Source organism: Thalassophryne amazonica, chromosome 18, assembly GCF_902500255.1.
Source record: "Thalassophryne amazonica chromosome 18, fThaAma1.1, whole genome shotgun sequence".
NCBI lineage: Eukaryota > Metazoa > Chordata > Actinopteri > Batrachoidiformes > Batrachoididae > Thalassophryne > Thalassophryne amazonica.
Window position 1 is genome coordinate 29,106,461 of NC_047120.1, and position 18,018 is coordinate 29,124,478.

General features: G+C 42.3%; 1 protein-coding gene across 1 annotated transcript in view; it reads left to right on the forward strand.

Annotated features, from left to right (window-relative positions):
• zranb1a (zinc finger, RAN-binding domain containing 1a) overlaps nt 1-17,189 on the forward strand; it is a 53,032-nt gene extending 35,843 nt beyond the window's left edge. Inside the window, exons 3-10 of the mRNA XM_034193705.1 lie at nt 1,938-2,125; nt 4,249-4,402; nt 6,681-6,752; nt 7,478-7,676; nt 10,192-10,312; nt 12,646-12,775; nt 14,528-14,757; nt 16,302-17,189. Of these exons, the coding sequence (XP_034049596.1) occupies nt 1,938-2,125; nt 4,249-4,402; nt 6,681-6,752; nt 7,478-7,676; nt 10,192-10,312; nt 12,646-12,775; nt 14,528-14,757; nt 16,302-16,517 (1,310 nt within the window). The 3' untranslated portion in view covers nt 16,518-17,189. The remainder of the gene's footprint in view (nt 1-1,937; nt 2,126-4,248; nt 4,403-6,680; nt 6,753-7,477; nt 7,677-10,191; nt 10,313-12,645; nt 12,776-14,527; nt 14,758-16,301) is intronic.
• Nucleotides 17,190-18,018: the final 829 nt, after the last annotated feature.

Genomic DNA, 18,018 nt, shown 5'->3' on the forward strand with positions numbered 1-18,018 from the left:
TGCAGGTTGGAGCCTTGTCATGGACCATTTTCTTCAACTTCCACCAAAGATTTTCAATTGGATTAAGATCCGGACTATTTGCAGGCCGTGACATTGACCCTATGTGTCTTTTTGCAAGGAATGTTTTCACAGTTATTGCTCTATGGCAAGATGCATTATCATCTTGAAAAATGATTTCATCATTACCAAACATCCTTTCAGTTGATGGGATAAGAAAAGTGTCCAAAATATCAACGTAAACTTGTGCATTTATTGATGATGTAATGACAGCCATCTCCCCAGTGCCTTTACCTGACATGCAGCCCCATATCATCGACTGTGGAAATTTACATGTTCTCTTCAGGCAGTCATCTTTATAAATCTCATTGGAACGGCACCAAACAAAAGTTCCAGCATCATCACCTTGCCCAATGCAGATTCGAGATTCATCACTGAATATGACTTTTATCCAGTCATCCACAGTCCACGATTGCTTTCCTTAGCCCATTGTAACCTTGTTTTTTTCTGTTTAGGTGTTAATGATGGCTTTCGTTTAGCTTTTCTGTATGTAAATCCCATTTCCTTTAGGCGGTTTCTTACAGTTCGGTCACAGACATTGACTCCAGTTTCCTCCCATTCGTTCCTCATTTGTTTTGTTGTGCATTTTCGATTTTTGAGACATATTGCTTTAAGTTTTCTGTCTTGACGCTTTGATGTCTTCCTTGGTCTACCAGTATGTTTGCCTTTTAACAACCTTCCCATGTTGTTTATATTTGGTCCAGAGTTTAGACACAGCTGACTGTGAACAGCCAACATCTTTTGCAACATTGCGTGATGATTTACCCTCTTTTAAGAGTTTGATAATCCTCTCCTTTGTTTCAATTGACATCTCTTGTGTTGGAGCCATGATTCATGTCAGTCCACTTGGTGCAACAGCTCTCCAAGGTGTGATCACTCCTTTTTAGATGCAGACTAACGAGCAGATCTGATTTGATGCAGGTGTTAGTTTTGGGGATGAAAATTTACAGGGTGATTCCATAATTTATTCCTCAGAATTGAGTGATTCCATATTTTTTTTCCCTTTGCTTGGTCTAAAAAAGTAACAGTTACTGACTGCCACAATTTTTTTTTTCCTGATTTCTTAGTGTTTCTTAAAGCCAGAAAGTTGCTATTTGAAATGACTTTAGTTTTGTGTCATGTCTGTGATCTGCTTTTTTCTACAAAATTAAACAACTGAATGAACATCCTCCGAGGCCGGTGATTCCATAATTATTGCCAGGGGTTGTATTTGGCATTCAGTTATTTTTCATTGGCTTTATTTAAAATAAATAGGTCTTGCCTTGAAGCACTAGCTGCTTTTTATATAAATATACAAACTTTTGACCAAGCGCTTCTTCTTTTTATTATAATCTTTATATCCTGTTGGTCAGTTATTTCTTTTAGTTGAGTGTGAAGAGAAGGGAAGCAAAGTAACTTCTTATAACCTGAAAACACTCCCCCCCCCCCCCCCGCGCAAATTTATATTTATATATATATATATATATATATATATATATATATATAATTTGTGTGCGTGTGTCCGTGACCTCTTTTCCAGGCATATAAACTGCAGTAGAATGTGTTCATTACTTGATGTTGCAGGTACAGTGTCAAATGAGCACCTCTGTATCATTTTTCTAGTTGTGCTGTGTCACAGGCTCTATTCTCTACATGTGCACGGCAGCTGTTACCACGGCTGCGACAATGAAAATCAAAATGCAACGTTGTGCTCACACCACACGTCTGGTGTTTCAGGGGTCACTGAAGGCTGCAGTGCACCATCAATGACACCAGTGTACTTCCCATCCCTGATGATGGATATAAACACTGTTTTAGAATGGAGCATTGACATCTTGACACTTGTGTAATCTGCAGGCTGCTGGTTCCCTGTTCTGTAAACTCTTTCCATTTTGGTGCAGGAGTGGTGGAGGGAGACCTGGCTGCAGTCGAAGCCTACAAAGCATCCAGTGGTGATATTGCCCGTCAGCTCACTGCTGATGAGGTGCAGCTCCTCAACCGGTCTTCAGCATTTGATGTGGGCTTCACGCTGGTCCATCTTGCCATTCGTTTTCAGAGGCAGGACATGCTCGCCATCCTTCTCACAGAGGTAGAGCCCGTCCATACCTTATGCCATATTGTTTGTTCAAGCCATGCTGAAACTCTGTTATTAGCAAATGGCACACTTATTAAAATCTCCATGCACACAACATTCAGAAAACATTGTGTGCATTTGTCATTATGCCAGATATGTGTGTTGGTGTAGGTGGGTAGGGGAGATGGAAGTAAAAAAAAAAAAACGTTTGATTTTTAAAGTGTAGGTGACACGAAAAAATGTGCACAAATAATCACTAAAAATGATGAAATGTTGATTTTAAAAAAATCCTGAGCAATAAAAGTCGATAAGTGCGCATGTGAAGGTTAAACTACAGCTGTCTGAAGCCTGCACTCTATTTCAGCCCTCAGCCGTAGCCATATTGTTCATACGTCATCACCAGAACAGCACCTGCTGATTCAAGCCCAAATCAATTGTAAACACAGCGGAGGTCAAGCTGTTTTCCGACGATTTTTTTTTTTCCTAGTGTGGTGCTTTTTTTTATTTTATTTTTTTTAATATATAAAGTCCAGTCTGAACATGTGTCTGAATAAGCTGTGAAGGACACAGTTTTATGGTTTTGAGCCTTATTTAGATGACAATGAGGGAGGAAAATAGTTTTTGTGATGTCTGGATTTTTTTTTTTGTCTTTTTTTTTTCCCGGGAAAAAAGCTGCATTCAAATATGAAAAATGTCACGAGGGACTGAAAATATCAGCTATTTTTAAAATAAATATTGTTTCCTTCTTGAATAGTGGAACACGTTATTAAATATTAAAACCATTCGCACAAGGAGGAAATAATATCGTCTTACCTGTCCGTTTCAGTGAGGTGAGCTTCATTTTGATGAAAACGTGTGAAAATAATTTAATTCGTTCTCCTGGCAGACGAAAAGTCCATGATGGTTTGAGTCCCTGCTGTACTGATCTGTGATGACACGGTCCGCTGCAGGTGTAATCTGTTCTTTGCGTTTGCAGCTGATGGTTCGAGCCTCTGCTGTGAATGGATCCTCTTGTTCCACAGCAGGCCACTTTGTGCTTCAAGTTAAGACTCGTAGTTCCTCATCTGCTCCTAACATTCCAGTCTACATGCAATGAAATTTCCATGATCCAAAAACAATAAAATCAAATGAAATGAAGTGAAAATAGTCAGTTCTGCCTCCATGTGGAGTGGAGAATCTGCATTACAGTCTGCGTGCGCGCTCGTCAATATGTGTTTACACCTGCTGATCAAAATGATTCTGCCGGCAAGAATAACCGTTCTGACACATAAAACACGGTGCAGCTCTGACCCGATCCACTTGATGGAAACAGGTATGTCAGTAGCCTGTAAAAATCCATATATTAATCCTTAAATTAATTGGGACAGTTAAGATAATGGTTCCGGAACTGACACCACTTCCTCCTTCTTGTCCAATGTCGGCACATTGGGAAGTTCTGGTTTTGTAGTAGCGCGCAGTTCAAAATCCAGATATTTATCTCTTCAAGAACTGTGCACCAGGAAAGGATAAATTTCAAACTGTTGTTTCATTTTAGTCTTAAATATTCTTGAAAACATGGCATTACGTGTCATCTACACTTTAATTTATGCATATGTATGTGTTTATACAGTCAAGCCGTTAAATCGGGTATATTTGATTTAAGCAGAGAACTATACTGTTCTTTTTTTTAACATCCATTACTCTAGTTGTTGTAGTTCAGAGTACACCATGCCTGTACCCACTGTAATTGCTGTGGCAGTGCACTTTGAGGATTAGGTGGCGGATTAGCCTGGCTGCATTACTACGGTTGTTGCTGCCTAATGGACGTGAGGCCACAGAGCTGACACAGTTTGCAGCAAGAACAAGCAGTGATTAGGAGAGACCTGCTCATACTTGCGACTGTTAGAAGCAAAGAATCATGTTCTCTTCACCGTGTTTTAGTTCACTGCAGTGTTTGCCTGTTTAATAGAATTGCTGTCAAGTACTTTTTTTTACTGTGGGATTACTGAAAATCTAGTACACAGTTCTAATGACTTTCCTTCCGTCAGCTCTATGGGACATTTGTGTTCATAAATTGGGAGCGAGTGTTTTTGAACACCTATTATACTGTTTTAAATTAAGGTCTAACGTGTGTGTGTGTGTATGTGTGTGTGTTGTAGGTGAACCGGCAGGCAGTTAAGTGTATCCCCTCCTTGGTGTGTCCTGAGTTGACGGAGCAGATCCGCAGGGAGATTACCACCTCATTGCATCAACGCAAGGGAGACTTTGCCTGTTACTTCCTCACTGACTTGGTCACTTTCACCCTTCCTGCTGGTACGTGTCGGTCCTTTATGATAAGATTTTTTTACAGCAGTCTGTAAATCTTTTGTATTAATTTTGCACACAGGTATCCCTGTCTGGTTTCTGGCAAAGACAAAAATCTAAATCTTTTCAGTATCTGCCAAGAGTGTGAGAACACTCAAATACTACTATCTGAGTCTACGCTTGTGGTCTGTGTTCGGAATGCCTATTTCTATTACATGACGGCGGTAACATTTGAGTCTGAGCTGCCAAAACAGTCTTGACTTGATGCCAGGATCATCTGACAACAGTGTTCAGCACAAATAGTACCATTCCACATCCATTCAAAATGATGGAATGTCAGAAAAGAGGGTATAGCCAGAAGCTGATCATTAATACCCCCGTCACACTAGAGGCTGAATGAGCCTGAATCCCCTCCGAATGAAAATTCGACAGAACAGTGTCGACATGCATTCGGAAACGTCGGACAGCATTTTCAGAGCAGTCTAAAGAGTCGGGCACAGTCGTGCAGCCACACCGTTAAAAACATTCCTGTGGAAGTCGAAAAAAATATTGAATTGCAGTCGAGGTGGACTGTAACTGCAGTCTGACTGCGTTCTAAATACTCCTACAGCGTCAAAACAGCATTCAGGACCGTCTGATCGTGCTCGGGAGACATTCGTCAGTCAGGCACATCAACTCCTGCCGGCATGTGCTGAATGCTCCACAGAGGTGCCGGACAGCACCACGAGCCCATCCCATTTGGGGTTTGCAAAGGAAATATTGTCATGTGCAATGTCTGTGGCACGCATTCATTTTGTGAACCAGACGTGAACATTGCGCAATCAAACCAAAAGCACTGTGTCATTGCATCTCTGAGCGGCGAAGCAGCGCCCACAGCTGAACGGGGTGTTACATTCATAATGAGCATGATATTGCAGATACATTGTCAGTCCACCTCATGAGTAAGATGATGTATCTGTAATATTATGTTATCGTGGCTGGAACACCCCATTCAGACGGCTGCGCTACGAGTCTGTGCGACGCGCAGCACTTATGAATGCGGAGTCACAGCTGTAATAAACACACTTATTATATGGCTGAGACAGTACGCGTGCTCTGATTGGCTGATTTGCGGTCCAGTATTTTCCCTTACCATGACAGTCTGTCTCGATGCTCGTTTTCTTTACAAACCAGGAAGTTAAAAACACAATTAGAAAATCCAAGTCGGACATGAACGTACTCCAGAAAACGTAGTCCCTCAAACCGACTGTTTGAGGGACTTGGAAAGGTGAAGCCAGTTAACTCAGCTAAGTTTTCAGCTGCATTGACCAGACTTGGAGAAACATGGGAAGCGCTTGAAGATCTGATCGACAATTTCACTTGTCCTCTGTGGTCGTTCCAGAGCACACAAGGTCAGTGACCTTTGATACATTTAACTACAAGAGGTTTTTGCAAAGGAGGATCAACTCAACCCACCGAAGAATGTTGATCTTGGAACCTTTCCACCATGCAGAAGTAGTCTAGAGCATCAGGATTGATGGTGTGGTGCGTCCTTTTCAGAAATTCAAGAATGGTGGTGCCCCCTCCCCCAGGCTAAACCATTACAGACAAATGCTTACAAATTGCTTGCTTATTGACACTTTCCCTGTCCCTTTCCGTGTCCGAAGAGTCAACCTTTTTGAAATTTTTCCTGTGGTCTCCAAATTGTTTAACAGCCATGCCAGCATCCAGTGTCATGTTACAGTGTCAGTCTACAGATCTGCCAGTTTGAAGTGTAGACTGAGTTGTTTTGTTGCCTTGCTAAGGGTTTTAAAAGAAGAGAAACCTGCAGCCTATCTGGGAGAAATGACTCACTGTGACATATTGACATCACTGAATAAATGTGCTTTTTCAAGCCACTACTTATATTTTAATTCAGAGCAGCCAGTCCTGCTGGCATGAGAGATTATGCAAGTTTTGTGTGCGTGTGTTGTGAAAGTATATGTTCGTGCACTGAATCTGGCCCCAGGCCAGCTGCAGGGCTCTCTCCGTCATGCTGTCTCTGACGAAGCTTGTGCCATCCACTTCTGAGTTGTATAGCTGCCAGTGTTCTGGCTTTGTGTGCACACAGTTCAATATGCACACAAACGAGATGTGCTGTGCAGAGTCTGTGTTTACAGTGTGCTCCTGACAAAGTGTCAGCTAGTGAGTGGAATTGCAAAGACAGTCCTCATTGACACAGTGCAGTAGCGTTTCTTATGCCCTTGGTGCACAGTACTGTTTGATTACAACACATGAATGCTCACCGTTATGCTGTGTGTCTCTGCAGATATTGAGGACCTGCCGCCTGCTGTCCAAGAGAAGCTGTTTGATGAATTGTTGGACAGAGATGTACAGAAAGGTATCACATTGGTGTAGCTATACTTATCCCCAGTCTGCGTTTATGCACTTTAAAAAATAGTAATAGTGCAGACTTTTCAGCTTTAAGATGAGTAGATTAAATTGATCTGATGTTACAAGCCCTGAGGAGACAGCAGTGTGTCCCAATGTACATCTGGAAACCTGAGTGCCTTTGCTTTTCATGTACCGTTTTGAGAACTGAGCGCATTTCCACAATGCCCCCCCCCCCCCCAAAAAAAAAGTAGGCAGGAGTGGACTGAGAGGCAGAAAAATAGAGGTGAGGGCTGTATATAGTAAGCAACTGAAAGCAGTCATACACCAGCCTACACAGGGACTATGCCAAATCAGTGCAATTATCCAGCGTCATCACCAGAGCAAGCCTGGTGTGACACAGGCTTTACCCCAAGTCCCCCCCCCAAATGCTTCCCTTTGGTGTAACTGCTGTAAACACTGTTGTATTGAGGATGTTAACTTTAGCAAATGTTTAACAGTCAGTGGTTGTTCTGGTGTCACAATATTGCAAAAAATGTCATTGCAAGAATTTAAAATGTTTGCCTAAGGACAAACATTTTAATGTCATAAATGACAATAAATTTTTAAATCAACACAAATGTGATTGTGTGATTTGGGCATCTGTGAAGAATGAAACTCAAGGGGTTTCATGTTCGATTACGAGGTCCTCCTGCAGGGTTCATGCCCCATACTTGTTCTCATCTCCGTGTACAGAATTAGAAGAAGAATCTGCTGTCATCAACTGGTCTCTGGAACTGGGGACTCGCCTGGACAGCCGGCTCTACGCTTTGTGGAACCGCACAGCCGGAGACTGTCTGCTGGATTCTGTCCTTCAGGCCACCTGGGGCATCTACGACAAGGACTCTGTCCTCCGCAAGACCCTCCACGACAGCCTGCATAACTGCTCGCACTGGTGAGACACGTCCTAATGACCTAATTCAAGTCCCCCCCCCCCCCCCCCACACACACACAAAAAGACTGATCACCTCACAATTAACCTTTGATGACCTCTGAACTTGATGACCAGTTGAGGGATGTTGGCTGCGTAGGACAGAGAATCCTCAGGAACTATTGGACTGATGTGTGTTTATTGTTTGACTGTAAATTATGTGTAAAATTCAGCGGCACTGGGTGGACAGCATACATCTGCCAGTGTATTTCTTGTCATTCGTACTTTGTCTTTGTGTACAGGGGCGGTCCTGGAGGTGGGCCGACCGGGCAGCCGCCCGGGGCGGCATCGCGGGGGGGCGGGGGGGAGACCTGTCCAAAAAAAAAAAAAAAAAAGAATAAAACCGGGGGGGTTGTCCTGACGGGGGAGTTCGTGGTTACGTTACGGCAGAGCGCCTCCCCCCATCTCACCTCTCGCGTTAGGTGAGCAATGCTGCACAGTGCAGAGTTTGTGCAGGGGGAGGGGGGAATCATTCAATGTTTGGACGAGGAGGTGGTCGAACGGAGTAAGACATAATCATGGATAGGAAACGATCAAAGCCATCAGGTGCCCAATTTTGAAAGAAAAAGAAAGAAGAAAAGGAGAAACGAGCAAAGGAAAAAGGTATGTATTGATTTACGTATTCCCGCAGCTTCACAGTGCTTTAAACAGTGTGGACGCTGAGCGACCACAGAGTTCAGTAGCGAACCAAAGGCTGCAGCGAAACGAGACGAGTCATTGGATAAATGCTGGGCTTTGTCCCGCCCATCGGACGCTCAGCGTGTCTGGGGGGTCTATGGGGCAGTGGGCTGGCCTCGGCTGGCCCGGACACTCAGCTTCTGCATGATGATTGGATGATCTGTCTGAGGCTGAATCCCTTTTGATTGACAGCAAAATGAGCGAATCAACGATCTTTTGGTGTAAACATCCGTGGGGACATTTTTTAATTTTCATTCTGTTCTGAGTTGAACCGGAGACTTTCCTAATCCTCTTAGCGGCATTTTCTTTGTTTAAAAATGACTACCGACAAATCAAGCTTCTATTTCTGGTGTTTTTTTGTTTTTTTTTTTGTAGCTGCTTGTGTTTGGAGACTGACTTCTATCGCAGTTTCTGTCCCTACCGAGCAGCGGGTGCTGCTGAGCTCCTCCACCTTCACAAAGCACTCACAGGCGGACACACTTCACACTAGCCTCGCGCCAGTCCCAGCTAGCGAGCTAGCTAGGTGTAGCAAGCTGCACATAATGGCAGACAATTTGAATGTTGTGGACCGGATTTTGGCGAAGCCATTTGATAGTCTTCCTTTCGAAAGAAGCCATGGCTGCTGTTATGGCTTCAGCTCTTAGTGGTTTGCAGGCCAAAGTTAAAGCAACAGCCCCCAGTGCAATGTTTGTGCATTGCTATGCACACAGACTGAATCTGGTTCTGTCTCAGGGGGCTAAATGCTTATCTGAATGCAGAATATTTTTTGCATCACTCTCTGGGTTTGCCACATTTTTCTCAAAATCCACAAAGAGGATGTCTTTTCTTGAGTCTGCAGGCTGCTCAAAGTTGCCCAGAAATGCTCCTACTCAGTGGAATTTCACATCACGGATAGTGAGCACTGTGGCAAACAATTATGATGCCCTCCTGCAAACTTTTGTATATAGACTGTTTTCCTCTTACTTCTTTTGCACTTCTTGTTATTTATGACAAATTATTGTGGTTTGCCATTTTTGCCTTTAAAGAGTGTTAACTTCTTCACTTGTTGCTTCCTGTTACTTATGATACACAATAGTGTTTATTTCTTCTTATGTGTACAGTAATGGGTAAAGAATTTACCTCTGTCATTAGTTAATTTATTTATGATACATGATTGCACTTTACCATTTTTACCACTTTAATGTATAGGGGTTTTTTTTGTACATTTTTTTGTCACTTCATGGTATTCTGTAATATACAGATTAACTTCTTTTGTTATTTATATGGTGCGACTTTAATGGAGGTTTAAGTCTTGTTCATTATGGTGAATGGTACACTATGATAATGCAAAGTGCACTCTGTTGGTAAAACTGAATGACGTGCAATATTTTGACCATCGGGTGGTGCTGTAGTGTAGTTGTGCGTTCTTAAATACCTGTACCATACATAGTTGTAATGTGAAGTCACTGAGTCTTTTGTTTTTTTATATTCAAAAACTTTATTGAAGTAATTATTATTTATCTTTGTGTTTGTTATTGCAGTAGACATTAAAACCGGAAATTTGTTCTTGAAAATAGCTGTTGTGAGTTAATTTGTGGGATTGCGGGTGTTCTGGACGAAGTTGGTGTTATCATGGGTGGTGGGGCGGAGGTGGTGGCCACGTTGGTGTGCGCGGGGGGGCACGCAGGGGGTTTCGCCCAGGGAGTAAATCACTCTAGGACCGCCACTGTTTGTGTAGGTCAGCATGGTCACATTTTGTCCTCAGTTTGATTGTGATTTTAAAAAATATATAACTTTGGTAAATATTGATTTTTGTTTTAAGGTTTTATACACGCTGGAAGGAGTGGGAGTCGTGGTACTCACAGAGCTTTGGTTTGCATTTCTCCTTGAGAGAGGAGCAGTGGCAGGAGGACTGGACCTTCATCCTGTCTCTGGCCAGCCAGGTAATTATCAGCTTTATCCTTCTGATTCATCCTCAGTTAAAGGATACAAGATGATACGGCAAGCTGCCAGTGTTTCCCAGGAGAACCGGGTAGGGGTAATACTGCACGCACACACACAGCACAGGGGTTCTCCCTGTGGAGAAGCACAGGGCCAACAGAGAGAAGTGCAGGAAGTGGAAATAAAAGCTTGAACACAAATGTAAATATAGATTATTACTGTTTGTGTCTTCTTACACGAGTTTAAAGATTTGACATGCAAATCTCTTTCATTTTGCACAAACTACTCTGGATGGGGGAACGTTACAATGGGTTGTGTGTGTGTGTGTCCGTCACACCTCTTGTCACTGCAGTAACACAACCTTTCAAAGTGTCCCTTTTGTATCTGATGAAAATACTCTCTGGGCCAAACTCTTGGATGAGTTCACATGTGAGCACACTGTGACCCTGTTAAAAGTAGGTCACAGTCAAAACCTCGGTCCAAACCCTCACAGATGTAGGTGACTGAGTGAAAGAGGCTACAGGTGCTCAAAATGTTATAAATAATAATGGGACATATGGTATTACACCATCATGTTGTTTACTTTCAGCAGAAAATACTTACCTTTGTGTTTGCTGCAGCACATCCTTTATTTTTAGCATGCACGAGCACCTGAGTACCAGTTGTGTGTACACCTACAAATAAACTTCATTTAAGGCTTATTTATCAGTTAAACTGGTGCATGTATGGGCAGAAGCAAAGCGCGGGATCTTTGTAAAGTTGTTTTATGAGGGTTTTTTTTGTTGTTGTTGTTGAACTGTGTGCCGAATAAATTCATTCATATGGATGTGATACAAATTGGAATTATTCATGATGAATGTATTGTGTAATGTATTTAAGGGTATGTTCACGCACAAAATCCTGGAACAAGATTCACGTTTGGACATGTTTGGTTTGGATTCACAGAGCAGTGTTGCAGTCAGATTTACATTTCATGACGTACTTAGAATTTGACATCGTTTACAGTATGTAGGCTGCGTCTCCCCACACGTGACATAATTAACAAAATACGGAAAAAGTGCATCGCTGTGAATACTTTCTGGATGCACTGTTGTTTCCATGTCCAAATCGCCAAAGTGATGAATTAAAAACTATTTTGCTGTTGGCCCTTCTCACTGCACAGAGCAGTAACATCACACCTTGTAGGCCGAACAACCTATATGGCTGCTTTTAAATTTAGGTGTCACTGGTTAAGAAACTTAAATTGGTGTAATGTGCACAAGACAGTTTCAGTGTTGAGTAATATTATAAGTAACGCTAGACAAACTATACGAAGGGTTCAGTGTTTATGTTCAGTTTACTGTAAGTCTGGTGTTTTTCTGACATGTCTAATCCACATACAAAAGTGTAACGTACACATAGTGTCCCACCTCTGAGTATTTTATACTGTTCCGTAAACTTGAGGCTCGTAAAACATACAGATGTCAATCAAAACAGAAACCGAGACTCTCGAGATTATGCGAGAGGAATGATGGTGATGACCCAATCTGTTATGATGGGTCCGCTAACATGGAGCTTTGATTGACAGCTCATGTGCTTGGCTTGAACTCCCGGCCAATGTGACCTTGGGATTACTGGTGTTGACCTCAGTCACTCCTCTTCCAACACAGTGCATCTGGAAAGTAGTCACAGCACTTCAACTTTTTCCACATTTTATGTTACAGCCTTATTCCAAAATGGATGAAATTCATTTTCCCCCTCAAAATTCTACACACAATACCCCATAGTGACAATGTAAAAGGTGTTTTTTTGTTTGTTTTTTGTTTTGGAGATTTTTGCACATTTATTCTTAAAAAAAAAAAAAAAAAAAAAAAAAAAAAAAAAAAAATGAAATCTTGTACATGAGTATTCACAATTCTGGGGAAGGGTACAGAAACATTTCTGCTGCTTTGAAGGTCCCAATGAGCACAGTGGGCTCCATCATCTGTAAATGGAAGAAGTTCAGATCCACCAAGACTCTTCGTAAACCTGGCCACCTGTCTAAACTGAGAGATCAGGGGAGAAGGGCCTTAGTCAGGGAGGTGACCAACATGGTTGCTCTGTCAGAGCTCCAGTATTCTTCTTCTATGGAGAGAGAAGAACCTTCCAGGAGGACAACCATCTATCTCTGCGGCAGCAGCAAAATGACTTGTGTAATGTGCTTAAAAAATAATAATAATAAATAGGGTGTGTTTTGTGGTGCAATTGAGGGATGAACTCTGTATTTTCTGTTGCTGGTTGGCTCTTGACTATTTTAAAGTATCATTCCACTGACTGTATACTGTTTTTGTTTTTGTGTGTGTTTGACTCCTCACAGCCGGGGGCCAGCCTGGAGCAGACTCACATTTTCGTTCTGGCACATATTCTTCGCAGACCCATCATAGTCTACGGAGTGAAATACTACAAAAGTTTCCGTGGGGAAACGTTAGGCTACGCTCGTTTTCAAGGTGAGCAACTCCATGAAATGGAAAAATTTGGTTTCTACTAAATGGTAACTCTTTTTATAGTGCCATTAACTTTTCCTAAATGATTCCTGAACCTCTAGTACTGTCTGGTGTCATTTCATTAAGTGACACTCACCTGTAGAGGGCACTGTACATTAAGGGGAAATGATAAAAATGTGTTGGTTGTTGTTTTTTAAGCATACAGTAAAACTCACATATAGGCTTAAATATTTCCATGATTAAAAGCCTGACCTTGAATTGGGGCCTGCCTCATTTAATGACCACGGGTCAAAACTTTGTCTGGAAAAAATAAACACCTGCCTTAAATAAGAGCTGGGCATTATGTGCATTTAAAGGATTACATTTGGTTGAGCCCCGCAAACTTCTTTATACAATCATCAACCTCCAAACCAGTGGTACGGTGCATACAATTTCCTCCTTGAGTTGCGGGTCATTTGAGCGTCTTTTTCTGACTCCTTATTGAATTTCAAGTCAGTTTATTTCATTTATATAGTGCCAAATCACAACAAAGTTGCCTCAAAGTGCTTCACACAAATAAGATCTAACCTTACCAACCCCTAGAGCAGGGGTGGGCAATCATGTGCCATGAAGGGCCAAAGCACTGCAGGTTTTCCTTGCTACCAGTCACCTCAGCAGGTGATTTCATGAATGGTCAGGTGTTTCAGCAGGTAATTTCATTGACGACCAGGTGTTTATGTTCAAGAGAGAAGCTCATCAGCAACCCACCTGCTGAGGTGATTGGTTGCAAGGAAAACCTGCAGTGTCTCAGCCCTTGTTGTCCATCCCTGCCCTAGAGTAAGCACTTGAATTGCATCCTGCCTTGTTTAGGTCCCGTGTCTGATCACGGTTTGAAAAAAGTAAATGGGCGGTCTTTTAATCAAGGAAATACAATACCCACTTTCCTCAAATCGGCAAGTGTCAGTTCTGAACTTTATTTCCTACCCCTGTTACTGGGTACTTCCAGACTGCTCTGTCCGGTAAATGCGAGGGGTTTTTTAATGTAAATACATTACAATGGGGCAGGACGTTTTGTTATACCGTTACCCGTTATACAAAATCTGTTATGTACAGTGTTTATTACATTCAAAAGCATTGGGGCTTATCCTGTTTATACAATGACAACTAAGGCGAGTCTTACTGTATTTAAAAGTGGCACAAGTTTAACTGACTTCCCAACTTGTACTGATTTATATCAGAGACAAACAGTTCAGTGGATTGGACAATGTGGACCCAGTTCTCAGCTTATAGTCATAGCAGGAACGCAGCGTATTGGTTAAAGCTGATGTGTTTGTGGCGTTTCGAGGTACGTGTAGCACTCGCCACCCAACTCTTCGCTATCCACCACAGACATGCCACACTGCTGCCAGCATTCACCAGGGTTTGGCGAGTGTTTTGGACATGTTCAGAACACTTGTTACTCAACTTCAACTGTAGCACGGTGGCTTTGTAGACACCACGTGCACGGCGTCTGTGTGACAGGCTGGAAAGTACCAGGTTGTTCAAAAACTCCAAATCCATAATGAAATGGCCAGGAAGCAGCAGATGGCGTGATGCGTTAAATGCTGCTGAACCCTACATACACGCAGAGGTCAGCAGTATTGGCGGTGAATGTAGACAGCCAATGTCATGAGCCTTCTGTGTGTGAGGGCCTTAAGAGCATAGATGAAAGACGGGACAGTAGTCTGGATCCAGTCCCTCAGTGATCCATTTACCCAGCAGCTCTTTCTTTCTTAGGTGTGTACTTGCCTCTGTTATGGGAGCAGAGTTTCTGCTGGAAGAGTCCCATCGCTCTGGGTTACACTCGGGGCCATTTCTCAGCCCTGGTGGCCATGGAGAATGATGGCTATGACAATCGCGGTGCGGGCGCCAACCTCAATACTGACGATGATGTCACAGTCACCTTCTTACCGCTGGTGGACAGTGAAAGGAAGCTGCTGCACGTTCACTTCCTGTCTGCACAGGAGGTAAGTCTGGTCTGCTGGACAGACAGAGGTGGTCGACCGGCTGGCTGCCTGTTCGCCAAAACTGTAGTAGTGTTGCATATCCACTGGATGGCAGTATCAGTGTTGAGGGTTTTTTTTGTGTGTGTGTGTGTTCTGATTAGCAGGGCTTATCATTTCAAAACATTTACTTGTTGCGGTTCTGACAACAGGTTGTACATGCACAACTCTGAAAATTGATCTCTAATAGTGAAACAGCTAACATCCAATAAGGCCAGTGTGGTAGAATACTGGCACGTAGAAAAGAAAAATGGTTTCCTATATTTTGATAATCTCCACATTTTTTGAGTTTGTTCCTTTTCTGTGTGTGTGTGTGTTTTCCATGTGTAGCCACAGAGAGAACACGTGCACACAATCTAACTAATGACCTTATTAGTTTAATGTTAAAACACTGCACTTAAGAGTAGTTTATGGTTAGAAACTAAATGGTGACAAACAATGCTAAATGTGTATTTTGTAATGCTCTAGTAACTTTTCTGAGCAGTAACTGATTTTATTTACGTTATTTGATATTGGATGTTTGTAATTAATTTTGCCTGGGCAGCAGAGTACGAACTAAAATGAAGTAGAATTAATCTAATATTTAAAGTGTGAAATTTGAGTTTTCCTAAAAGAATGAAGAAACTCTGGTTCCCTCAAATCAATTTTCCATTGTGTAAAAAAAAGTTTAATTTTAATGTTTCTGATTGCTGTCCTATGGGGGCCGTAAAGCTGCTGTCGGACTGTGAGTCAGCATTAACATGTAAAGATTATATTTAAATTACTGATCCCCCCCCCCCCCGGTATGCACAGACACACACTGTTCTAATCCCACAGCAAATTCACCTTTATGTGGCGCAGGTTTCACACTGGAAGCTCTTCCTGACGCAACTCCAAATGCACATGGAGAATGAACACGATGGGCTTTGAACCTCAGACCTTCTTGCTGGGAGATGACAATTGAGGCCTAAAATGTTACTTTAATCTTAACATATGGTGCTGACACAAAGCAAATTCTCAAAATGAAGTAGGGATGGGTATTGACCCTGTTACTAAACAGGCCCAGGTGCTACATTATTCAAGACCAGAGTATTTACCTGGTACTGCTTTCAGTACTGGAGAAGTTGAGGAAATAAATTTAGAGCTCTCGTGTCTGGGCCTTCTGGGCTGAGCTGATGGCAGGTCTTGTCAAACTTCACATCTTGTCTTTCTCTTGCTGTGACCTTGTTTGCATGACTATTCTCTTACGCATCGTGTAGATGTTTTAGGTACTCTACAATTGATATAATTTCGGTTTAATTGATGTAATTTTTTTGTCTCATACACTGAAAGCCTAGTAAAAAAAAAAAAAAGTTTCCCCAATTATTAAATATTTAAACAACAAAAAAAGTCTGTTAAAGGTGAGAAGTGTTAAAAAAAAATTGAATCCAGTATACAAACTGTTGAACCTGATTTATTTTTTTGTATATAAATTGTGTCGCTATGTAAGTGTGTCTATAACGAGTGCTGCTGCTTGTATTGCGCCGCAGATGGGGAATGAGGAGCAGCAGGAGAAGCTGCTGAGGGCGTGGCTGGACTGCTGCGTGACGGAGGGTGGCGTGCTGGCCGCCATGCAGAAGAGCTCCTGCCGCCGGAACCACCCTCTGGTCACACAGATGGTGGAGAAGTGGCTGGACGGTTACCGCCAGATCCGGCCGTGTGCCACTCTGTCCGACGGAGAGGAAGAGGAGGATGAAGATGAGTGAGACAGGGACTGAAAAAATGACTTTCACGGAAATACAAATTCTGTAGTGATGCATGTGTTCTGTGATAACCAGCAACCAACCGAATCATGTGGCACCGTACCGAGCTCACTTAGTTTACCTTCCCAAAGCTCCTCATTTTGTTCGTAACATAATTATCACATTACCTGACAACAGAAGAAGAAAAGAAGTGCTAGTACATGTAGGAAAAAAGTGTATTTAAATAGATCCTGTAAAACTCTTTGCCTGATGTATTTTTGGGTCAAACTGAAGCCTTTAACCTTGATGTGTGGTAACCCCCCCCCAATGCCTCCGCTGATTCTATTTATTCATTTTACAAAAGCTGGTGACTGGAGATAACCTTTGTTCTGCCCACTTTTGGTCCAATCCCAGTTGTCCCCCTTGGCCCTACTGTTTCAGCCTTCACGCAGAATGGCAGTAGGACGAAGGGAGCGTGTTGGGCATTGGGGCAACATCTGTGTTTGGTTTGAAGTATTTTATTTTGCACAGATAATACTTGCATTCTGTGAGGGTAAGAGGCAAAAAAAAAAAGGTTTACTGACATTTTTACGTGTGATTCAGTTGCTGTTGTTTGAGCGGGTGGTGATGGAAGAGAAACCCAAACACTGCCTCTTTCTAAACACTGCATTAATATTAAACATAAACCCACTTGCATCTTTTTGTTACACCCCCCCCCCCCCCCCATTTCCATCTGTTACCTTTTAGCAGTTCTCCAGGAGGTGGTCTTTTACCGCCCTCTTGTGACGGGTCAGAAAGCAGAGAGAGAGAGAGTAGAGATGGCAGGTTTTTTTTTTTTTTTTTTTTTCAGAACTGGATCTTTTATTTGAACTGCACTGAATGCTAAATGTTCACCTTGTACAAGAAACGAATACAAATACTCACACTAAAAACTGAAACGTACTGCTGGCTGCCTCTTCCGCTATCATCGCGACACTAAGTAGGAGTTCAGCTATTGCTCTTACAGAGTACAGGATGGCGCCCACTCTCCCCCCCACTCCCCATAAAGGAACCCGGCCTTCAATAGAACAAAGGAGCGAGGGAGGATCACAGGAGACTGTTTATAGGAACATTTAACTAGGCAATACAAATCTAACAGGACTCTTCAAAAACTTGTCACACCAAAAACATGGGCTGCACCGTGGATAGAAAAATACCACAATGGAGAGAATGAAGAAGAGAAAATATTTAGCCTATCATCCGATTGGCCAAGTTTGTTTGTTTTTTTTTTTTTTTCCTTGTTGTCTCCCCAAATGACACAATGCTTGGAATAAACAATATCTGCAAAAGTGTTTTCCTGAGTCATTAAGAAATTAAGATCGCTTTCACCCTTTCCTGATTTCAGTCATGTCACATGCGCTCAACGGGCTGCGCATCGCTGAATGTTGCAGTTGAGCTCAGCGGCACTAAAGCAGACTCTCGGCTCTGCAACTTGCAGAGAAACAAAAATTAGCTACAATCAAAATAGTCTTTTTTTTTTTTTTTA